Source organism: Triplophysa rosa, linkage group LG23 (assembly GCF_024868665.1).
Source record: "Triplophysa rosa linkage group LG23, Trosa_1v2, whole genome shotgun sequence".
Taxonomy (NCBI): Eukaryota; Metazoa; Chordata; class Actinopteri; order Cypriniformes; family Nemacheilidae; genus Triplophysa; species Triplophysa rosa.
Genome location: NC_079912.1, coordinates 19,657,906 through 19,682,996, shown reverse-complemented (window position 1 = coordinate 19,682,996; position 25,091 = coordinate 19,657,906). Strand labels below are relative to the sequence as shown.

Below are 25,091 nucleotides of genomic sequence, written 5' to 3'. Positions count from 1 at the left end.
AGATTACATTGCTTTGAAGATCAGCCTTAGAGGCCGAATAACACTTTCTTTTAACAGTGTACTCACTGTCCACCCTCAGCTCAGCCCTGCTGGAGGCGATGCCACTGTCATTTTCAGCCATGCACCGGTACACTCCCATGTCTGTGGGGAGCACAGCTGTAATGATCAGCTGGTGGCGGCCCTCCAGATCTTCATTGATCATGTAGTGGTCATTCTCCTCCAACAGCTTTCCATCCTTGAACCATCGCACAATAGGAGGGGGGTTGGCAGTGATCACACAATCAAAGCTGACTGGAAATCCGTCAGGAACATCCTGGCTGCGGAGCTCCGTGAGAAAGACAGGGGCCGCTGAGAGGTTGGTCAGCGATTAAGGTAAATGGAAGAGGGCAAACAAAACCAAAATAACAGAACATGGCAATACTTTTGAGGAGGAATTCCCAAGCTGACAAAAATTACATGCCATAGCTTTAAGGTCCGTGTTTTTAAACATTTTTTGCGAAGATCAAACATGCTGCAGATGCTGGCTTCTCATAACAAACATAATCAAACATTTAACCATGCAGATTTACAAAGATCGAAGTAAAAACAAATATTAAAACCACATGGAAGTGTAAGAGTTGTCATACCTGGGGGTCCAGTCATGAAAGCAGGTCTTTCCTGAGTTGGGGTTTGGCAGCCGTCTTGGGAGAAGCCTAAGCCTATTTTTGTGATCCGCAACTCTACCTTAGCACCCGCTTCTATTATGGCGGTTTCGATGGGCGCTCCTTGATAAGTAAACATTTCCTGGAAGCGCTGAGAAGCCACTTGAGCTTCACCACGGTTATCAAAGCGAATGTAGATGTGCAGATCATCCTCCCGGTATGACTGTAGATCTGGTGGCGGTAAATCTCCTTCATCAGCACTTATGAAAGGTTCCTCTTCCACATCTGGAGGAAGGCGAGTACGCAGAAGTCGTCGTAATCTTTTGCTCGCCTGACGTAAAGTCTCATCCATCTCGCTTCCTGAGGAGCTCTCAGCTTCACTATCTGCACTGTATCCCAGGGTAAGTGGCCGTCGCCCAGAAGATTCTCTCAGTGACCCTATAGTGACTTTACCACTATGTGTTGTAACGCCAAACTTATTGGTCACTTCACAAGTATAGACACCTGTGTCTTTGGTTGTGGCAGCTGTCACTACTAGAGAGCAGGTGCCATCATTATAGATGTCTATATGGTAGTGCTTGCCATCTGTTAGGGGTTCACCATCTTTCAGCCAGCGAACTTTGTCTGGCTTTCCTTCCACAATGCACTCTAGATGAATTGTCCCATTGGGCTCTTTAGTCTGATCCTTGAATACTTCTTTGAAGACTGGTCGCATGTCCTTCCTAGCTTTATAACCCTTAAAGGCTGCTTGAATCTTGACAGCAGCCTCCAGCAACTCATCCCCTTCGTTAGCCTCCATGAGGGGCTCCACAGCTGTCTGTGTAACTGACTGCTCAGTCATCTGGATGTGCTCATACAGTTTCTTGGAGGCAATGGTCTCAGCCATACCTTCCACAGTTACAGAGGACTTGGTGCTTTTCTTTAGGTAAGAGACTAGGCTTGTCCCACTGAGAGATTCTTCATCAGAACTGGTGTAGAGATTAGGCTCCGCTGTGATTTTGGAAGTTGCTTCAACAGGTCCCTCCTTCTCTTTTACTTCCTTTGAAGGTACTTTACCCTCTCTGCTTTGTGCCTTTTCTTTTCCATCTTCTTCTGGCAACTCTGAAATGGAATCCAATGTGGGCTCTCGGCTCATTCTTCGCTTCTTGGCCACTGCCTCCCACAAAGCGTGCAAGTCTCCCTCAGAGGCAGCCTCAACAGGAAGTTTGGGCTGGGTACCAGTATCCTGAGAAAGTGTTGTGTCGTCTCCTGTAATCAGGGAAACATAATAGCTTGTTAAAAAGTTAAAAGTCAATTTTGTTAAAAAATCATATTGACTATTTCCACACAATGACAGTGTGTTTAAGTAATGTACCTTCAATGTTTAAATTAATTGATGTCTTTGAATCCTCGGAGGCCACACAAGAATAGACACCCTGGTCTGCAGACTGGAAGTCCTTGATGAGCAAAACCTGGCTCTTACCCTCTGTAACTACTTGGTACTTCACCCCAACCTCTATCTCACGGTTGTCCTTGAGCCATGTGACTTGTTTGCTTTCTGAAGAAAGTTCACATTCCAAACGAATCATCTTTCCTTTTTGGAGCTCAGAGCTGCTTAACATGTTGCTAATGGTCACTGGTGCATCTGAAAAACAAAGGTCCATGTAAAGAACAGTTAAAGAAACAAAAATACAATAAGAGCAGAGGTGTCTTTTATGTCTTTATGTTTTTTTAAACTTACCTAGCGTTATGGTTTGAGGTAACTGGACAGGCTCGCCAATGCCAGCACGATTAATGGCTGCAACACGGAACCTGTAACCTGCCCCAGGAATGAGATTCTCAACCAAAAATTCAGTGTTACACACTAGTTCTGTATGGCAGGGCAGCCAGAGGACACTATCCACAAGACGCATCTCTACTTGGTAACCCAGGACTGTGCTTCCTCCATCATTAAGCGGTGTGAACCAAGAAAGCGTGACGAAAGTTGGGCCTTTACTGACCATCTCTGGATCTTCAGGGGGATCAGGCACAGCTAAAAAATAACAGCAGAACGAAAGTCAGACAACAAGAAACAGAACATAGAAACATGTAGTAGTATTCCTACTGGCACAACATGACCCTTACAAAGTGTAATGAGTTTGGCCATTGATAAGGCATCCCGAGCTGCAAAAGTAATTTCCTGTGTGGGCTGAGCTCTCGCTTTTTTCAATATGAGGCTGTATGAACAGCCGCTGGCTCTCATGGTCCAGTTTTCATCACGTTGAAGTTCAACACTGTTAGCATACCAGGTCACTTCACTCTCCGGCACAGCTTCATTCAGAACACAAGTGAACTCCACTGTCTCTCCTGCAATGACGGTCTTATCCTCTAAAGGCTTGACCACCTCCAGTTGCCAGGCTGAAAAAATTCATTCATAACATTGAAACAGGAGCATAAACAAAAACACAAACAGCCAAAACAACTGTTCAATTTTGAAGGTGTAGCTAATTTGTTGATTTGAAAAAGAATTGTCACACCTTTGACAGACAGAAGGGCAGTAGTTGATGCTGTGCCAGCTTGGAATGTAACCCTTGTGTTTTCTCAAGGATGCAAGTCTTTTAAAAGCAGAAGGTGGCGTCGACCACTCTCAAAGGAAACTATCTCCACATTTGCAGACTCTTTCAGAGGCATGTCATTGAGTAACCACCGGCAGTCTTTGGTTTCAGGGCGAGACAGGGCACATTCAAAAAGTGCTTCCCCGCTATTAATGGTTTCCATGTTACTCAGTTCTTGGACGATGTCAATGGGTTTGGCTGTAAAAAATGGAGAGAGAACGCCAGAAAAACAGTGACACATTAGACAGGTGACCTGAGAGGTGTACAGTGGTGTCATGGCTCTGCTTCATTTAGTTATGCTTTTCTTGGTCCTGTAGCAGAGCCATGACAAAGTCTTTGGTTATGTGTGGAGAGAGTCTTTTTGACCCTTTCGGTCTTTGATACTCTCTCCGGTCTTTGTCTGTTTTCCCGCCCTTTTGTATCCCTCGTTATTGCTTGTTGATTAGTTCATGTCTCACACCTGTTCCCTCTTGATTTCCTCCCCTTTATATAGTCCTCATGTTTCATTGTCCTGTGCTCTGTCATTGTATCTGTATGCGTTGTGTATACGTATGTTATGTGCTGCTTCTTGCCATCGTCTTGTCTTGCCTTGTCCTGTCTGTGATCCGGTTTTGTTAGTAAGTTGTTTTAGTGTTCTTTAGTTTGGTTTGTTTGCTGTTCTTGCTTTTGTTTTGCCCCCTCGTGGGAAGTCTTTTGTTTTGTATTATCACTGTTCTGTTTTCCCCATCGAGGGTGTGTTGTTTTGTGTTTTGTTAATAAATAAAGTATTGTTTTTTGTTAACCCCGTCACTGCCTGCCTGCGCTTGGGTTCTTTCCTGCCAACCGTGACAGAATGACAGAGCCAGCCAGAACCCAGCAGGCAGCTCCAAAGGACGGCACTGCGTCGTCCTCGTGGGCCGCCCAAGCCCACTTGCTGCTGGGGATCCGTCAGGGGAATTACGGGAACCGGGAGTTCGCCGGGGCATTCTCGACGGTGGCGAGGTCGTCTGAGTTTGGCGAGGCGGAGTTGAAGGCGATCTTCAACTGCTGCCTCACTCAGCGCCTCGCCCCGTCGGTGAAGAGGCTGCTGGCTCCCCTTGGGTTCGCGGACATGGTCAGGTTCGTGACCAACCGGGACGGTCCCGAGGGTGAGGTTCCACTCGGAGCCCTCACCCCACGGTCGACCGCTCCGGAGGGCCTCGTCCTGGCTGCCGCTGCCCGGGGGGACTCAGTACCCTTCGGCTTGAGTTCCACGGTCCCCGGTTCTCCTGGCGGCGCCTGTGGCGAGTGGGTGAGGTGTGACCCGGGGATGACGTCTGCGGTCTCCTCCGACGCGGAACTCCCTCCGGTCCCCACGGATTCGCCAAGGTCGGCTATGGATCCGGTGGTGCGGAGAAGGAGGGAGAGGCGCGAGGAGGAGCGTCCACGCCGGTGCAGCCGGCGTCCAGTCCGGTGATCCAGCCGGCGTCCAGTCCGGTGATCCAGCCGGCGTCCAGTCCGGTGATCCAGCCAGCGTCCAGTCCGGGATCCAGCCGGCGTCCAGTCCGGCGATCCAGCCGGCGTCCAGTCCGGCGATCCAGCCGGCGTCCGTCCGGCGATCCAGCCGGCGTCCCAGCCGGCTCCAGCCGGCGTCAAGCCCTGTCCAGCCGGCCTTCCAGCCGGCGTCAAGCCCTGTCCAGCCGGCCTTCCAGCCGGCGTCAAGCCCTGTCCAGCCGGCCTTCCAGCCGGCGTCAAGCCCTGTCCAGCCGGCCTTCCAGCCGGCTCAAGCCCTGTCCGGCGCCAGCCGGCCCGGGAGACCCCAGGGTCAAAGACTGTCCCCCCAGGACTCCTAAGTCCCCCAGGACTCCGCGCCCTCGAGCGCAGCCGGGGACTGGGACTTCTCCCCACCTCCCTTTTGGACTGCCCCCTATGGGCCCTTGTTTGCCCCACCCCCCCTCCCATGTTTGTTGTTTTTGTTGCTCACCCAGTCCTGTTGTTATTTTGTCTGTCTGCCACTGATTTTGTTTTCCATGTTTTGTCTGTTCATGTCACTGTCTCAGTCGTCTGTCTCGTCCGTCTACCCCTTGGTGAGCACCTGGAGGTGCTCATTAAAGGGGGGGCTTCTGTCATGGCTCTGCTTCATTTAGTTATGCTTTTCTTGGTCCTGTAGCAGAGCCATGACAAAGTCTTTGGTTATGTGTGGAGAGAGTCTTTTTGACCCTTTCGGTCTTCGATACTCTCTCCGGTCTTTGTCTGTTTTCCCGCCCTTTTGTATCCCTCGTTATTGCTTGTTGATTAGTTCATGTCTCACACCTGTTCCCTCTTGATTTCCTCCCCTTTATATAGTCCTCATGTTTCATTGTCCTGTGCTCTGTCATTGTATCTGTATGCGTTGTGTATACGTATGTTATGTGCTGCTTCTTGCCATCGTCTTGCCTTGTCCTGTCTGTGATCCGGTTTTGTTAGTAAGTTGTTTTAGTGTTCTTTAGTTTGGTTTGTTTGCTGTTCTTGCTTTTGTTTTGCCCCCTCGTGGGAAGTCTTTTGTTTTGTATTATCACTGTTCTGTTTTCCCCATCGAGGGTGTGTTGTTTTGTGTTTTGTTAATAAATAAAGTATTGTTTTTTTGTTAACCCCGTCACTGCCTGCCTGCGCTTGGGTTCTTTCCTGCCAACCGTGACAAGTGGCTTCCACTGTCTTTTAAAACAGTAGCTTTATAACATAAAAACAATACAGCTTTTCACTAGCACATAGCATGTAGCCATTAGCATAGGAAGCAATTGTAGCATTAAAAGCCCATGTTAGTTTAAAGCGGCCCGCAATTAAACATCTGTCCCAGAACAATAGTAAACACTTAGTGATAAGCACTCAACAGAGCCGACAGCTTGCACCTGACTTGTGATGATACAGTACTATACCAACTCATAAGTTTCAGTTGTGAATGACACTTAGATTCTCTTTTTGGCTGCAGGTGTGCTCACCTTGCACCCTTAGGTGTGCCACAACAGAAGTCCCTTCTGCCTCACAGGAGTAAATCCCCCCATCCTGGGGTTCCACACAGCTAATGTACAACCTTGCAACAGTCCAATCCTTTTCCACTATTACCCTGTGACCATCTGCTTGTACAGGTATGCCATTTTGCTTCCATACAGCCTTGACTGGCCGTGAGTACTGACAGATGAACTCTGCAGGCTGGTTCTCTGCTACATGTTGGTCCTCCATGGCACTGACCACCTCCACATTGGGATCTATACAGGATGGGTGGTGTGGGTAAATAATATTGGGTTCATAAGACCCCAGTGCATTTTGGAGTAGAGTTCTTAACTTATTTGAGATTTAGGCATTCTGTCTAATTCGCAACTAAAATGCAAGCGTTTTCAGTTTAAAGCAAAAATTATGCTTTTTTTACCGTATCATCTTTCACAGTGTATTGATACAGTGCGTACCATAAGTGCGATAAGTGTAGCTCTCCTTATCTTCTCTACTCCAAACTGACCAAGGACATGCCGAAATACAACGTATCTGCAATGTCAAGTCAAAATTGAACCAAAACAGAGAACGTGCATGGAGCATGCATCAGATTGAAAAAAGTGTAGTAAAGGTGTACACGTCTATTAAATACTTTAATTATAAATATCCTCGTTCAAAAATAAATGCACTTTAATGATGAAGGTTGACTGTAGACTTAATGTTTTATGGTACACAAAAATTATGTGACCATACTGTGTTTATTATTGGGTAATTAGCAAGCCATTATACGTACTGTATGTGTTGACTAGGTTATAAATAATGGATCCATGAATTTCCATTAAACATAAATATTTTGTTGTCAAAGGCTGTATATTTTTCCTGTACATTTTAACAAGTTGCAACATTACCTTGCCAACCAGGACCATAATTTATATCACAAGCAAATAAGTTGTAAAAAAGGAAACTATGCACAAAACATAATTTCTTTCAAAGAGATTAAACCAAAAATATTTATGTTCTAACTAGGGGTGTAACGGTTCTCAGTAAAAAATTGAACCGCACGGTTCTCCACCAACGGTTCGCCACGCGCTCATCTTAAATCTGACGACGCATTTATAATATGGTTCGTTAAAAATTATAATGCGTAAAATAGACTGACAAAGTTCAGCTAATGTATGTTTGTCGATGGATACACATTTAATACCTACAACAGATCAAATAACGTAGAGAAATTTAAATAGGATTGACGTATGCTGTACAGTCATTTCTGCTTTCATCACCCGGGTGTTGTGAGCGCGTGAACAGCACATGCTGTTTAAACTACACTCATTCAAGCCTCGACAATTTAAACATTTAAGTGCAAGATGATGCAGAAGAAAACTCGCTTGTGCGCTGTGAGAAGATCCGAAGTGCGCACAAGGAAAGTCTCAGACATGGCGCAAATATTGAGTTGTCTTTGAAGCACTTAAACTGAAAAAATTCACACACGAAGTAGGTCAACATGCCCCTCTTGTCCAGTATCTTAACAAACATAGTAGTTTATGTCTTAAGTGAATGGACGAAAAACAGTATCAGTGTACTGGATGGGTTTCATTGCTCTTAAAGCGACAGCAGCATATTCCTGCTGTCTGTTCTAGGGTTGTCACGGTACCATAAACATGTCTCACGATACTATACCAGCTGAAGTATCTCGATACCAAGTAGTATCACGTTGCTGTGCCATGTTCATAATTCAAATCTATACAAAAAACACAGATTTAGATTAAACATTTTGTATTTACTATAGTAAACTGTATTATACTTTGCACTAGAATATTTTGTTGTATTAACTGTAGTAATTGGATAAATTGTAGCAAATACTGTAGTATACATAAATATTTACTATGGTAAGACTCCAAAACACTAGTATCTATGAGTTTTAGTAGTTTACTGTAGTAAATACTAAAGTACACTAGATCATTTTTCACGTAGGAACTAATTCAAATGTTGGACAAATTTCATTGATACAGCAGTCTTTATAAAGGGAAATATTAGGCTTACTTTAAATGCAGAACTAAGACGGCCAGTAGGTGGCGTCAATTTTCCACTGAGTTAGTGAATCATTTAACCAACTCGTTCAAAACGCTCATTTTAATCATTATATCGTCCAAGTAATTCAAAACACACATTCATTTAGGATATAAACACGGCAAAAAGGCAGATGTAAGTGTTCAAATGAATATTAATGCACATATGCAACATTACCTATGGTACTACGATACTACCGTTTCAAAAATAGAGAGGCATCGCGGGTATTTTGAAGCTTTAGCATCGCGATGCTACCGTAGCACCGGTACACCGTGTAACCCTAGTCCCCTAGGAAATCACTCACTGCTTCTGACTCAATAGCTTCTGTAACTTCAATTATGATTCATCTTTATTTCATTTGTACATATGCAATGTTATGTTTTATTTGATTACTTTAATCCATTTCTACACCTTAAAAGGTATATACAGTATACAGTATCTTATAGTTTTATTGGTGCTGTTACTTGCAACTTGATTATTTGTTTTTATTTTTATTTGTCAGTAGTCCCTTTTCCCTGAACATAGCACAAACCGAACCGAACCGAAACCGCGGGCCTAAAACCGTGACACAAACCGAACTGTGAATAATTTGAACCGTTACACCCCTAGTTCTAACTGTACTGATACAACTCACAAAACTCTTCAAATGCTGGAGACAAGGTAAATGCATCACTAAATGTCTTTATTATTTAGGAAATTCATGGACACAATATTAGCCCAAGGATATTCCGATATTTTAAACATTTACAGCTCAGTTCTGCAGAGCGTTAAGCAGAAGGGTTTTATGCCCCACAATCCCCTGTACCCCAACTGGTACCTTTCACTGAGAGCTTGGCAGAGGATGTCAGGGCACCCGTTTTGAACAGGACCGTTCCTGAGTCATTGGGAGAAGGGTTCCGTAGGGTGAGGGTGTGGACATGGTTTTCACCTACACTTATCTCACTGAAGGTACTGTTCTCCAAACGAGTGCCATCTAGCCACCATTGAACTCTGCCTTTTGCGCTGCGAGAGAGCTGGCAGGAGAAAATGGCCCGTTCTCCCACAAACACATCTGTATTCTTTAAACCCGACACTATGAGGACCTCAGTCTCTGCAGAGACCAGACAGAAATCCTTAGATCACCAGTGTCATACACATTTATGATGTTTCTAGAACGTAATAAATGGGTATTTGGACATATGGGTAAAGTTCAAATACTGAATTCTGAAACTTGTAATACAGGCTACCTTATTACAAAAAAGCTCTGCGCAGATAATCTAAAAGTCATAAAGAAATGGCCAACTCATTTTGATTAATCCCAACTGTTTTACAGTGAAATAGGAAATGTATAACTTTAAAACAAATAGGGACTAATTGAAAAGATTGATATTTAATACCTTGGACTGTGATTGATGCTGTGGTCAACTGGTCTCCAGCATCACATGTGTAGTAGCCATTGTCCTCTGGTTCCAGATCATGAACATGAAGCTCCTGTACACATCCTTCCTGTTTCATCTGATATTTCTTACTGGGTTGGAGCACCACTCCACCCTTTCTCCACTCTACTTTTATACTCGGTTTAGAGAGCTCGCAGCGCAAGGCAATGCTATCTCCCTCTGTTGCTTTTTGGTTCTCTAATTCTTTGAGGAAGAATGGAGGCTGTCCTGATGATGGATGAGAAAAATATTATATAATATAGATTTTTAAAAAGCTGGTGATACAGCTGGGCTGTAAAGGAATCAAAAATCTCCTTTGTTCCAGTATATGATAGGCAGTTTCAAAGTTGAAAGAAAAAGAACGCAAGTCTGTTCTTCATAGAACCCCTTTGCATTCTTTTTATTCTCAGGCATCCATAATGTTAATAATGAAACAACAAATGTCATAAGCCTGCAATCCCATTTACCTTTTACAGTAAGGGTGGCACAGCTTTCTGCATCTTTGGTTTTGCAAGTATACAGCCCTGCATCCCCTTCCTCCACCCTAAGGATGCGGAGTTGATGGACAGCTCTATCCTTGTAGAGCAGATATCTGCCCCCTGCCTTTATCATCTCCTCATCTCTGTGCCAGGTGACAGAGGCCTCAGGGTCGGAGGTCATGCAGGATAGTGTGACTGTTTGACCCTCTTTGGCAGTTATGTCCAGAGGCTTCTCTAAGAATACAACTACGGACAGGAGAAACCCAAACCTAAGTTCTGTGATATCATAATGTGTCTGAAGATTTATTAACATAGACACCTAAGCCAGTTAACAGTTAGCTCAGCCAAGCCACAGGCACTTTAAAGAGGATTTACTAAATTACAGACTTATTTAAATAAGAACGAAAGGTCAACTTACTAAACAATTAGGACCACAGAACTGAGAATCAAATGTAATCAAATTTAACAAGTGCTTTGTTACAACTGAAAGCTACATTTTGTCCACAAAAAAAAGGAAAAAAAGAATTTGGAACGTAGATGGAAAATGGCCAAAGCAAATGGAATGAGAGCAATTAGAAGCCTTGTGTTACTATTGCGCAAAATTAGTGCAGCTACACAGAACCTGCTGATGACAGACAGATTATAGCTTGCCACCATATCATGTGTTCTTTTACCTTTGGGTTTCTCCTGCACCATCAAGTAGGCGATGCTCCTCTCTTGGCCAACCACAAAAGCTACATCACCTGAATCATCTGGTGTGACCATTTTCAGCACAAGGCTGTGTTCCCTCCCTCTGCAGCTGATCTGATTCAAGTCATTGTTTTGAAGGGGGTTGGAGCCGAGCCACCACTCGACATTAGTAAACCCTGAATGGGATACTTCACACCGGAAGGTAGCGTCCTCACCCGTTATCACAGTAACATCCTTTAATTCTCGTGTGATTTTTACACATTCTGGGAATGGATCGAAGGAAGCTTTCACAAAACTCAAATGAGATAAATATCCCACTACTGGCCAGTCTATCTAACAAAAGTGAATTATAATGTGACTGGATGTTTACATCCTCAAGGCAGTTATAAATCTTGGGACATTTTAATCCAAGAATATAGGAGAGCAACATTAGTTGAGAAGGTACTGAGAGACAGGCACATTGATGTTTTACCTAACATAATTGGGTCATGTCAAAGAAACTTTATAAAACCTGTAAAGGTGTCCAGGATTTGGATTGCACAGAGAAAAGGAATTAATATGTACTTTTTTTGTCCATAGGGGAACAATGTGAAATGAGCAAACATGGTCAAAACATCAAGATTTAGGCTCCTTAAGGAGAATTAAGCTTGGTACCTTTGACGGTCAATGTGGCTTTGCTTTGTTTGTCTCCTGCTTCACATATGTACTCTCCACCATCTTCTACTGATAGCTTATGAACCACCAATGTTTGAATTGTGCCTTCCCTCTTTATGGAATACTTCGTTCCTTCTGTTAGGACCTGTGTTCCCTTCTTCCAGGTCACATTTGCATCTGGGATTGAGGTCTCACAACATAATGAGGCATTGTCTCCTTCTGTGACTTCTGGGCATGTCAAATCCTTCATGAATGATTGCACTGGGACTGCTAGCGGAAGACAGTAAAATACAGACTGTTGTACACATTTAAATACATATGCAACACCCCAAACCTGCATAATTAGAAGATCATGAGGTGTTAAACAAAAACATTCTCTGCTGTTTGTAATTGCAGGCGATAACGTATGCCAAAAATGTTATCTTGGAATCAAAACCAAGAAAGTTTAATGTGTAATTGAACTTAACATACTCATTCATAACAAAACAAAAATTGAACTTTTTTGGACTAATAATGTAGTTCGATCACATTTCTTGTAAATTCAATGAATTAAACTCATTTGCTAACCAAAAATGAAGCAGATAATGTGCAGACGAGACATACAATACATGCATGAGCAGTAATGTGCTGTGGTTAACATTGTGGCTGTCGTGTAGGTGCACTATACTAATGGCTAGTCGCATGCAAAAACAATGTTCAGTGCCACCCCATGCAGTAAAGGAAGGACATAATTTATCGAGTCCAAAACTTGGTGATTTAAAGAAAACATGAGTAAAGGAAAATGTAAAATCTAATATGTATGATATATGCTGAAAAAGTTGTTTATGAAGTGATATACAGTAACAGTTCAAAACAGTGTATGTGCTTGAAATTCAACGTGATGGTAAAAGATGTAATCCATTGGAAAGAGGCTGGCACTTAGAAAATCCAAAAGAATGACTCAGTTTTACCTTTGACTGTAAGACAAGCGAAAGAAGTGTGACCACCAACATGGAAGGACACTGTTCCCGAGTCCTTCTGGGTGACACTTCTTAGTGTGAGTGTGTGTCTTTTGCCCTCTGTTCGGATTTCATTCATTTCATTGTTCTGAAGCGGGACGTCTTGAAGCGTCCACTGAACACCAGGTGCATTGTCATGAGAGACGATACATTCAAAATGGACATCATCACATTCATTGACAATGCAGCTCTTCAGACCAGTTACGATCACATCTTCGGGTTCTGTCCAACACAGTAATTTAAATATAAATGTAATCCCACTTCAAGACAAATGTAGTAACTCATTGAACAAACACCAATTCTTTTTTCAGCCCCAGTATCAATTTAACATCTACAATGATCAGCAGTTCAAAAAAAGACGCATCACACTTTTCAAGACGTTTTCCAACTAAAGGTCATGATGGAGGCAAAGGGATGGATATAATTTTTTGTCATGCTAATTTCACCAAAATCCTGTGCTGTAAAATGAGTATGGATGACGTAGTGCTGAGGATGGTGTGATATTGATGGATGATGATCCAAAAAGGATGATCAGGTAAGTTAGGAGGGATGAGGATATTTATCAGATGGTTCCTACCATTCACAGTGAGCTTGGCAGACGTCCGATCATGTTCTGTCTCACAGGAGTACTCTCCAGAGTCTCCTCTCTGCAGTTTGTAGATAATAAGAACAGCCACTACCCCATCCTGCTTGAGTTCATATTTGCTGCTTGATTCTACAACATTATTGTTTTTCCTCCAGGTGACTTTGGCTCCAGGTTTGGTAAATTCACATCTGAAAACTGCATTTTCCTCAGCCTCAGTTTCCAGATTGTGCAGAGCCATTTTGAAAAGAACTGGAAGTGCTGTATAATGGTAAGTATGTTTCACAGATTTCAGTTTTCATAATGGAGTGGAAACAGCTGCAAAAGATACATGATTACGTTTGGAAAGAGAGTTCCGTTTAAGCCTACCCTTAACTTCCAAATGTGCAGTGGTTTGTTGATCTCCACTGTCACAAATATAGTCACCAGAGTCATCAGGATCAAGGTCATGTATGACCAGCTGGACATGGTGGTCGTCTTGTTTGAACTCATATTTTGCACACGGACAAAGACCAATTTCACCCCTTCGCCACTCCACAGGAATGTTTGTTTTGGAGAGCTTGCAATGGAAGATGATGCTTTCCCCCTCGACGACAATCTGATTCTTCAGGTCTTGTGTGAAAATGGCTGGAAGAGCTACCAATTTAAAGATTGATATCAGATGTCATAGATTTACTTCCATTTGTAGACATGAGAAATTCTTGAAATCTGAAGAAATCCCATCTCCTACCATTAACCTTTATGTTGGCAGTTGTGACGCTGTCTCCACAATCACAGGCATAGTCTCCAGCATCTTCAGGTTTGAGATCTGTGATCTTCAGCTCAACAGTAGACCCATCTTGCTTGATGACATACTTTCCACGAGAATGGATCACCTGTGTTCCTTTCCTCCATACCACCGGAACTCCAGGTTTTGAGAGTTCACAGTGCAGAGTGACACTGTCTCCCTCCTGAAACTCCTGGTTCTGTAGCTCACGCTTGAAGATTACGGGTAATGCTAAGGAATCAGATACAGTACTTGAACCAGGAACAGTATCTGGTTAGATTTATGCTTAACATCGATAAAATGTCTTTCATTGTTGGATGTAAGCATTTCAATGCAAAAACCTTTTCTAAACGTCTGAAAAATGCAACTACAGTACCATTACACACTACTTCTAGATGCTACAAACTTCCCAAAACAAATTAAAATTCAATACTATCCAACACAGCACTACACTCAGATTAACACATCTGAAAGCAACATTTAGATCTCAAAACAAGCATTATCATCACTTTTAAAAAGGCTTCAAATTATAGCTTAGTCCTACCATTGACTTTGATTTTAGCTGTAGTGACGTCGTCTCCACAATCACAGGCATAGTCTCCAGAATCTTCAGGTTTGAGATCTGTGATCTTCAGCTCAGCAGTAGACCCAACTTGCTTGATGACATACTTTCCTCCTGAATGGATCACCTGCGTTCCTTTCCTCCATACCACAGGAACTCGGGGTTTTGAAAGTTCACACTCAAGAGTAACACTGTCCTCCTCTTGACACTCCTGGTTCTGTAGCTCACGCTTGAAGATCACTGGTAATGCTGAGGCAAAGTTGTCGAACCATGAACAGCATCTTGTCAGATCATTTATATTTGACATCAAAACAAAATGTGTTCGACTGCAGCAAAGGCTTTGTGCATCTTAACCACTTTGTACAAGTTGTACCATAAGCAAATCAGCCATTATTATACGAAGGAAAATCAAGAAACCCACAAAAGCAACATGACTAACCAATACACACCACTTAATGCTACCATTAAATTGCGAAATTATGAGAAGGCAAAGTTTTAGATCACAAATTAAGCATTCCCTCATGGTTCAAAAAAACAGCTGTCTCCTACCATTGACTTTGATGTTAGCTTTGGTGGTGTTGTCTCCACAATCACAAACGTAGTCTCCAGCATCTTCAGGTTTGAGATCTGTGATCTTCAGCTCAACAGTAGACCCAACTTGCTTGACGACATACTTTCCACCAGAATGGATCACCTGTGTTCCTTTCCTCCATACCACCGGAACTCCAGGTTTTGAGAGTTCACAGTGCAAAGTAACACTGCCTCCTTCATCACATGTTTGGTTGAGGAGTTCTTGCATAAACTGAACTGGGCGAGCTGTTGAGGGAAATATTTTTGTTGAGCTCAAGCAGAACAAATTTCACAAATGCAGTATTTCAAGTGATGCAAGGGGTATTAACCTATCCTTTCTAGATGCACCCAGAAAATAGTTGAAATCTTGTACATAATATCAATGCAACAGTTTATATTTTTGCCAAAGATATTATATCAGGTATTCATAAAAACATAGACGTTGTGAATTCTTAAGATCATTTAAAAGGATGGATGGAAATTCTGCTCTGATTAAAAACAACTGTGCACTTTACACCGCCTATCCAGAAACAAATCAGCTTTAACAGAGCAGCAAATAAACATTAAAAGTAGGGGCCAGTCTCAATTAAATTATGACATATATTGAATGATCGATCTAAAATAAAAGCTATTCACATATTGTAACCAGTTTGAATTTGACAAGATACAGAATCAAAGGCACCATCATAAGACCAGCCTGCAGGCAACAAATCTAGTCTACTGAATGAGTCTTTTTTATGTTTTACAAGTGTTAAACTATGTATGGCACGTAACATAATTTAACAGGTCCCAATTACACAATTAAAAATACCTCACAGTTAGATTTTAATTTATAATGCCACCAAACTATACTAATTAAATGTATGCATTCAAAGCAGAAACCCATTAACCCATTAATAAACATGACAAAGTATTTATAATGCATTCTAGGATCTTAAACAAGCCACTTAAACTAAAACAGACATTCAATCCTCTCTCAAAGAACAATACTGGAAACAAGCCACACATCTTGCCATCTGACAATCAATAAAGACTACTATAGTATCAACATGTACCTGACTTATCTTTAAGTAAATAAATAGAAACCTTTATATACCTAAAAGGCAAAACAAGAAAAGCATTAAGCTTTTCAGGGAGCATTTGCAAAAAGACTTTGCACTAATGAGACTTTCAGTTAAATGAAAAAGTAAAACCACAGCACAGCGCACAAAACAAATAGACAATTCCTTATGCATAAGCAAATGCCTGGACCACACATGCTGCTGCCGCAACAACACATCGCTAAACGCTTTGACATGGGCTCATGTTGGAAGCACATAAAGGTGCTGCGCCACAGACAGGAAATGCACATCAGTTTCATACCACTGAGTTGTTCCTGATTGTCTCTCTTCGGTTTCTGGACATCTGTTTCAGAGGCAGCGGATGAAGTGAGGAACTTTGGAACTGCGACAAAACACAAATGAACCTAAACTGTGTACTTTTACCAAAACCATAAGTATCAGGAAACACAAAAAGCAACACCTTTGCCAGCCTTATAAAAAAGAAAACGATTTTATACTGTAGCATTCAGATGTTTAGTCTGAATAAAAGCTCAGAAAGCCTGAAAGATTCAAAACAGTTTAACACTCAACATCCAAACAAGAAAAATTTAAACTGCTGACCAAGAAGCCATAAAGCATGGGCCATTTGCACATTTGTTTCATACCATTGACTGAAGCTTCCTTTTCAGTGGCTTGTTTTTGAAGTCCTGGCTTGTGCAAAGCTGTGACAAAAAATGTCCTTATGTAATTACAGACTAACATATTATCTTAACATGTAAGAAATGTATCCAATGCCCAGAGCACAGTGTAATCACAAATGTAATCTACAGTGCAATGCAACGTGACATGTTATTGCATTATTCCATATTTTCCTTCTCAGAACATTAAATGTAAACTTATTTTGTTCGACTCAAATGTATATGTACAATCCTTAAAGTGGCTGAACACGAAACATGCTGACAGCAAGCCATACATTTGGAACGGCAACATACAATTGGAATATAATGCACATAAACTTTAGCTGACAACACAGCTACATTAGCCACATTTAGTAGTCCCTCATTACAGATGCCTAAATCTCTAAAACAACAAATAACATTGAGTTTTTTTCATATTAAAACGTTTGCCAGGTCACTCAAAATAGTTGAAGATTCTGATCTAAAATGTAAATGGTATAGAAGGCCTCAAGCTGGACGAAACTGACAGATTGCACAGAAAACACGCTAAAAATCTATAACAGATGTCTGTCAGACTATGGCATAACAGCACAGTGGGCAGAGCCACAGCGGGATACAACAAAGTGTTAGGAAGTTTCAAAACAGCAGAATGATTCTGTTTCACATCAATCACTTTTGGCACAACTATTTCATCTGTAGGAGAGTGTGCCAAAACAATGGGTTGTGAACATAAAACAAGAAATCAAGCCTTTGCACTGCCAGAGAAACCTAAAATGAACAACTACATATTTTTGACATCTTAAATCTAAGTTGTCAGTGAAAACCAACCCCAAACTCTCATGTGCAACAAAGAAAACCACAAAACAAAGAACAAACAATACACAAATATGTACAGTAAAGACCAGATAGAGTTGTCTATGTAAAGCCATGCAAATAGAAAGTAACCAGGAGCTTAGCAGATCTAATTGCTTTGATGCAGATCTATCATGAATTCAAGCACAGCAATTCTTTGAATTGTCTTTGAGGCTCAGGTCAACTAGAAAATAATAATTTATGGTTAAAAACGCATACCCTTGATCTTCATATTGGCTGTGGTTTTCTTAACGCCACATACACATGTGTATTCTCCACCATCTTCAGGTTTCAGATCAGTGATCTTCAGCTCCACCTTTGATGCAGTCTGCTTGATCATGTACCTTCCTCCAGACTGGATGACCTGACTTCCTTTCTTCCACAGCACAGGGACACCAGGTTTGGAAACTTCACAGGACAGGGTACCACTACCGCCCTCATCACACTGCAGGTTTTGTAGCTCATGTGTGAAGACCACAGGCAATTCTACGAAACCACAGAAAGATAGAGGCGCAGGATATTACAGGATACACATGTTACACAAATATCAAGATTTCAGAACTGAAGAGAGCTGATAAGTTTTAGGACTTTGGGAGGCCTGTGGTGGTAAGTGTTTTTGCTGTAGCTTTCCAAACCTAGAAAGGAAATGCTTTGTGGTTTTGGTGTCACGCAGACCCACTAACAAACAATGACTAAGTACAAACATCATGCCATTACTGTAATAAAAATGTTTAACAATGTGTCACAATATTAAACATAACACCAGAGACATAAACACAATTTCAGCAAATGCGCAGACTGTAAAACCGGTGACGTTGCGTGCATTCATCCTCTACTTAATCCCTACCATTGACAGTAATGGTAGATGAGGTCTTGTTAAATCCACAATCACAACTGTAGACTCCAGCATCTTCAGGTTTGAGATCAGAGATCTTCAGCTCAAGTGTAGATCCAACTTGGCAGATGTGGTACTTTTCTCCAGAATGGATCACATGTGTTCCTTTCCTCCAAACCACAGGAACTCCAGGTTTAGAGAGTTCACACTGAAGAGTAAAACTTTGTCCTTCTTGACATTCCTGGTTCTGTAGTTCATGTTTGAAGATCAGTGGTGATGCTAAAAGGCAATTGCCGTTTCAAGAGTTTGTTAGTATGGCTTCATATGTACAAACATGTACAGTAACGACAAGATACTAGAGACACAAGCTACAAAACATGACGCACATGTTTCATAATAACAGAAACACTGAACATTGTACAAGACATGTTATAGCATGCATAATAATACTGTAAAAAAAATATTTTAATTTAAGCTGCAAACCAGTAATGGTTAAATTTTAAATACCAAGCGAACATGTGAGAGACATGCTTATTTGAGAAGTTGAACAATCCTCATACCCTTGAGCTTGATATTTGCTGTTGTCTTATTGTCGCCACACAAACAAGTGTATTGTCCAGCATCTTCAGGCTTGAGATCAGCAATCTTCAGCTCAACAGTTGCTCCATCTTTTTTGATGGAGTACTTTTCTCCAGAATGGATCACCTGTGTTCCTTTTCTCCATACCACAGGAATGTCAGGTTTGGAGAGTTCACATTGAAGAGTAACACTGTCTCCTTCTTCACACTCTTGGCTCTGTAGCTCATGTTTGAAGATCACTGGTAATGCTGAAGAGCAGTTGTGTGTTAACATAAATCAAAAGTGTAAAAAAGACCTTTTAATCTGTTAATCTTTTTATCTGTACCATTGACAACGACTGTTGCTGTTGTCCTCTCATTTCCACATTCACAGACATATTCTCCAGTGTCCTCAACCACTAAATTTAAAATCTCTAGCTCAAACACGGTATCCCTCTGAGTTATTTGATATCTTCCACCAGATTTAAGGATTTCAGCCCCCTTCTTCCACTGCACTTGGCAGCCAGGTTTTAAGAGGACACAGGAAAGCAAGACTTTCCCACCCTCTGTAACCTGCTGGTTCTTCAGCTGCTCTTTGAACTTCGCAGGTACCACTGGAGAGTGAACAGGTGTGACTTCATTAAAACAACTGTCTTACATTTTTCGTTAACGAAAGGCAGGGTGGAGAAACAATGAGATAAGCTGAAGAGAAATTGTAACAAATGTAGCAGGACATTGCAGGCCACACATACAGTAAAAAGTCCAGACATGACTGACAAAATAAGTCACACAAAAAGCAAAATGGTCAGCAGCAGGGGCGGATTTAGTGATTTGGGGGCCCTAGGCAAATCCATGTATGGGGGCCCCAACTGTGCATCATTTTACTTTACTGCAACCCTTATTTTTCTTCCTCCTCAAAGCACACAACTTTTCACCCCCAGTCAAAGTGACAGGGAAAACTAAGCTTAATAAACACAGATACTGACTAATTAAAAAAATATAATGAATTCCCAAATGAAAAACATGGGATAAGTGTCTTAACAAAACACATATTAAAGTTCTAAAAAAAATTGATGAAATGAAAACTAATAAGTTATATAAAGCATTAAATGTATTCAATCAAACAGAAAAGTTTAAAATTTTAATATAAGCCTTTTTTATAAGACTTTTGAGCCCATAAGTAACCAGTCTAACTAAATGAGCAAAGCTCATTCACACTCTACGTTCTCTTGTAGTTCACTGAGCTTTGAACGATTCACTGATCTCTTACATTCTGTGTAAACGAATTGGTTCAAAGGAGTCATTTGTTTGCGAGTCGTTCCGATCGCAATGTGCGTTCATACTGGCGAACTCACTGTGTACAGAATAACGCTGATTCAACGAGCCAACTTCACAGCTAAACACATTAGAATGATGTACAGCACGTTAGTTTAGGAAATCTTTTTAAGAAATTCAAGAAAATGTAAATTGAACGTAAAACTCCTGAAGAGCCGTGAAACACAGCTACACATCTCCTAATAAAGCTCTTTTACTGAACTCTTCAGCGTCTCACTGCTGGTAACCAAACAGCGCCTCCATTGTGGCGTAACTGCAGTTACAAATGACAATCTGTTTAATAATGCACACAGTGGTTTTTGTGAAGACACTCGACATATTTTTGATGAGAGTCTAAGGCGGCACGAAATTTGATTGAAGCGGCCGCCTCCGATTTCTTTATGCAGGAAAAACCCTGATCTGGGATTACTATATACAAAGTGTGCCCTCTCTCCCTCCTTTCATGCATTTAAATGTGACCAAATTTCTGTACTAGTGCGTACAGTATGAATCGTTAGCACTGTACTGACGTTATTATATTATGTCTTTATGTGCCCATCGGAGTCAAACAACCTTTCTACCTTTGAACTGACCCTCTCATACCAAGTGCATAGCGCTCTTTGTTTGACAGATGTTTTGGTCATCAGTCATGATAACTGTGTTGTCGGTGTTCATGGAGAAATACTCACCGGCACATTATCATCGCTCGTGGCTGGGAGAGTGCTGTGTCTGGCGGGAGAGAGAGGCGCTACTGCTGTAGGAGCAGCGGTGGAGTTTGTGAGGGGAAAAAGCAGAGACTTTGGCAACAATCTTTTGTAAATCGTCTTTTTTCCTCTCCGCTGGTGTAGCTGCGTTCTTTGTTGTTTTATTTCCCTGCGACTTTTACTTCATTTTGAAGCTAATGTACCACACAATGACACTCTCGCTGTGGGCAGTTCTACTAATTCCGCCGCTGCGTTAACTTTCTCTAGCTGGTGTCGAACTCGTCTCGCGCATATACGGTGCTAATGGAATGGTCCACTTCTAATCTATAATGGGGGGAGTGCCTTCGTACAGATGTAATAACGTAAAACGTTAACAGGGATATCCCGACTATTTTTATGATTACTTGGGGCTCTATGTGGCTGCTGACATGGCTTATTGGTTAAGTCCACCCCTTCCTTTTGGGGGCCCTTGGTAGCTCGGGGCCCCAGGCGATTGCCTACCTTTGCCTAATGATAAGTCCGCCCCTGGTCAGCAGCATGAAATTCTTGAAAAGACAAGAATTCTAATGGCAACATGCACGTGTAGATTTCAATGGTACCCGGTGAAACATGAACTAATCTAAAAGGAAGCATATATCTTACCTTTCACCATCAACTTTGCTGTACTCTTCGCAGAGCCAATATCGCAAGTGTATACTTCACTGTCACTCTTCTCCAGATCCTTAACTTTCAGTATGAGGACTGTTCCTTTCTGTGTCAACTCATACCTTCCTCCTGCTGTGATCTCCTTCTTTCCTTTCAGCCAGGTGACTTTAGAGGCAGGGTGGGCAGTCTCACATTCAAAGGAGATGGCACCTTTCTCTTCCGCTGTAATGTCTTTTAGCTCACAAATGAATTTGTTGGCCAGTTCTACAGAGAACGGGAAATTCCAAAGTAAATACTGTATATATCCACACCTGAGTAACTACAGTGAAAGTGATCCGACAGTTATGAAGTAATGGCATGGCTTAAGCTAAACCAGCACTGTTAGGTGGTTGCCCTGCAGGCTTATTACAAAAACTCCAACTGGTCCAAAACGCGGCAGCTCGAGTTCTTACACATACAAAAAAGTATGAACATATTAGCCCGGTTTTGTCAACCTTGCACTGGTTACCTATAAAGCATCGAATTAACTTTAAAATCTTGCTTATTACCTATAAAGCCCTACATGGTTTAGCTCCTCAATACTTGAATGAACTCCTCTTGTATTACAGTCCTTCACGTGCATTACGCTCTCAGGCGTCCTGTCAGTTGGTAATACCTAGAACTTCAAAATAAAGTGCAGGTGGTAGATCCTTTTCCTATCTAGCGCCTAAACTTTGGAATAGTCTTCCCTGCACTGTCAGGGAGGCAGACACACTCTGTCAGTTTAAATCTAGACTAAAGACGCATCTTTTTAATCTTGCATACACTACACTTCCATAATATAAATCCTCTGAGGGATATGGTGGGATATGGTGATATGGGGATATGATCCTCTGAGGGATATCGTGACCCATACCCGAAATGTGACCTCTGCATTTAACCCATCCACAGAGTAGTGAACATACGCACAGCAAGTGGTGACCACACGTACACCCGGAGCAGTGGGCAGCTATCACTGCAGCGCCCGGGGAGAAATTAAGGGTAAGGTGCCTTGCTCAAGGGCACCTCAGTTGTTACCCACTGGCCCTGGGAATCGAACCGGCAACCTTCTGGTCACAAGTCCGACTCTCTAACCATTAGGTCACAACGGCAGTCGTTTAGGCTGCATTAGTTAGATCAACCGGAACCAAAAACACAACTGATGTACTTGTTGCATCAAAGAGTGCAGAACAGTACTCTACTCTCAGCCAGTCTTGTCTCGTTGTTCCAAGGTTACCACAGTGAGCAGGATGCAGTTCATGGCCTGACCTGATGGTAGAGCGGTGACCTGACAAGAGCCGAGATGATAGAGCTGGATAAAGAAGGACGCGGTCACCTGACACGTCTTCACTACAAATTTTCAAATGCTATTAGATTATTAATGATAATCTTAAATCTATAATTTACCTTATTAGTAAGTTTATTTATTTTTTATTTAGCCTTGTTGTGAAAGCTCTCTGGAGCTTGTGCAGAGGCAGCAGCTTTTGCCAGAGGGGAACTGGAATCCCCTGGTTAGGCCTGGGTTCTCCTGAGGGTTTTTTTCTCGATTAGAGTTTTGGGTTCCTCGCCACTGTTTGCATACTGTTTTGCACTACTTGCCTGGCCGGGGGGGCTGCTTTAGAATTAGAATTTTAAAGTTTTACTTAATTAATATTGCATGTAAGAATTTATAGTCTGTTTAATATTTGACCTGTGTTTCTCTTTCCTTTATCTTAAATGTGTGCTCTCACTGTGTGTGTGTGTGTTTTGTGTTTGTGGTGTTGTGTGTGTGTGGGTGTGTGTGCGTTCATGTTTGTATATCCCGGTGGGGACCTAAACCTGAATACACACCAACACATGGGGACTCATGTCACCGTGGGGACCAAAACTGAGGTCCCCAGGGGCAAAAAAGCTAATAAATTGTACAGAACAATATTTTTTACAAATCTAAAAATGCAAAAAGTGTTCTATGATCTTTAGGTTTAGGGATAGGGGATAGAATATACAGTTTGTACAGTATAAAAACATTACGCCTATGGACTGTCCCCACGGGGATAGTCAACCAAAGCCTGTGCGTGTGTGCGTGTGTGTGTGTGCGTGTCCGTGTGTCTGCGCATCCGTGTGTCTGTCTATGTGTGTTAGTACGTGTGCATATTGCGTGTGGAGTGTTTTGTATGTGGGTATAGGTCTTCTGTGTTTTCACCTTTTTCTTGTTTTTACAAGTATAACTTTAATTGTTTTGCTTATAGTCAATATGTCTCATGTACAGCTGCTTTGTAACAATGAAAATTGTAAAAAGCGCTATATAAATAAAGTTGAGTTGAGTTGAGTTAAGGGAAATGGATGAAATGCTTGCCTTTGATCTCCAGTTTTGCCTTTGAGGTTGGACCACCAGTGACCTCACAGCTGTATTCTCCAGAATCTTTTTCATTGACACTGCGGACAGTCAGATTTACGAGTGTCTGCTCCTGGATGATCTCATATTTCTGGCTCTTCCTGATAGACTTGCCATCCTTGGACCACTTGACCTCCAGTCCAGGTTGAGAAAGTTCACAGGAGAAGGTGGCATGCTCACCAGCTGTGGCACTGATACCTTGAAGCTCTTTGGAAATTGTTGGAGCTTCACCTGGACCCGAAAGTAAGATTTGTTTAAAACAAAATTTATGTGTAAAAGGTATTGCTTAATTCAGTGCTCTTTATTAGGCACTTTGGCACAAGCTCTGCTCACTTACCTTCAACAGCAAGAGTTGCCTTTGAGCTCAGGTCCTTGAGAGAGAAGACCACCTCACCAGAGTCAGACGCTGAGACTCTTTTGATTGTTAATGTGTACTTACGCCCTTTGCTGCTTATTTGGAATCGTCCACCGTCAGTGATAGGCTGGCCTTGTAGACTCCAGATACACTTCTCTGAGCTTTCCCTGGACAATATACACTCAAATGTGCAGTTTTCACCTGCTTTGGCCTCTACTGACTTAAGACGCTTGGTGATTCCAACTTGAATATCTGGAGTTAAAAGCAAAGACATATTTTGGAACACAAACTTTTTTTAACAAGCACATTTGGGATATTTCTGAGATAAAGTTGCCTAGATATAGTACAGTATGACAAAAACATTTTTAACACATCGATGTTGAATATATTATACAGTACAGTGAATTCCTTAGCCTCTTTGGTTACTGGAGCTCATTAGTAAAACAATACTGTAGTTTGTGGTCATACCTCTAACAGTGACTTTAGACTTTGTAAGATCCGTGCCAAGATCACAACTGTACTCTCCAGCATCACCTTGTGTGATGTCATGGACAGTCAATCCCAAAGATTTGCCATCATGGAGGAGCTCATACTTTTTCCCTGCTACTAAGACAGTACCATCCTTGCGCCACACCGGGCTAACCCTGGGTTTTGAGGCTTCACACTTAAGAGTAACTGTGCCCTTCTCCTCTGCAACCACATCATCCAGCAACTTCAGGAATACAGCTTTCTTCTCTGAATTTCAATAACACAAAAATTGGTCGTTAGGTCAAAACCTGGCTTCTTCCAAGGCATCT

The 25,091-nt window shown here is 42.0% G+C and overlaps 1 protein-coding gene across 1 annotated transcript in view; it reads right to left on the bottom strand.

Moving 5' to 3' along the window:
* The window catches only part of obscnb (obscurin, cytoskeletal calmodulin and titin-interacting RhoGEF b), a 57,845-nt gene that overhangs the window by 15,062 nt on the left and 17,692 nt on the right, over positions 1–25,091 (bottom strand). Inside the window, 28 exon segments of the mRNA XM_057322394.1 lie at positions 67–348; positions 627–1,889; positions 1,996–2,265; positions 2,362–2,652; positions 2,745–3,017; positions 3,137–3,412; positions 6,151–6,417; positions 9,024–9,296; positions 9,583–9,849; positions 10,089–10,346; positions 10,775–11,053; positions 11,445–11,714; positions 12,395–12,664; positions 13,020–13,286; positions 13,395–13,681; positions 13,683–14,022; positions 14,336–14,602; positions 14,903–15,169; positions 16,286–16,366; positions 16,629–16,685; positions 17,712–17,978; positions 18,340–18,606; positions 18,888–19,154; positions 19,232–19,498; positions 21,545–21,811; positions 23,901–24,170; positions 24,277–24,546; positions 24,763–25,029. Coding sequence (XP_057178377.1) covers positions 67–348; positions 627–1,889; positions 1,996–2,265; positions 2,362–2,652; positions 2,745–3,017; positions 3,137–3,412; positions 6,151–6,417; positions 9,024–9,296; positions 9,583–9,849; positions 10,089–10,346; positions 10,775–11,053; positions 11,445–11,714; positions 12,395–12,664; positions 13,020–13,286; positions 13,395–13,681; positions 13,683–14,022; positions 14,336–14,602; positions 14,903–15,169; positions 16,286–16,366; positions 16,629–16,685; positions 17,712–17,978; positions 18,340–18,606; positions 18,888–19,154; positions 19,232–19,498; positions 21,545–21,811; positions 23,901–24,170; positions 24,277–24,546; positions 24,763–25,029 — 8,247 coding nt within the window.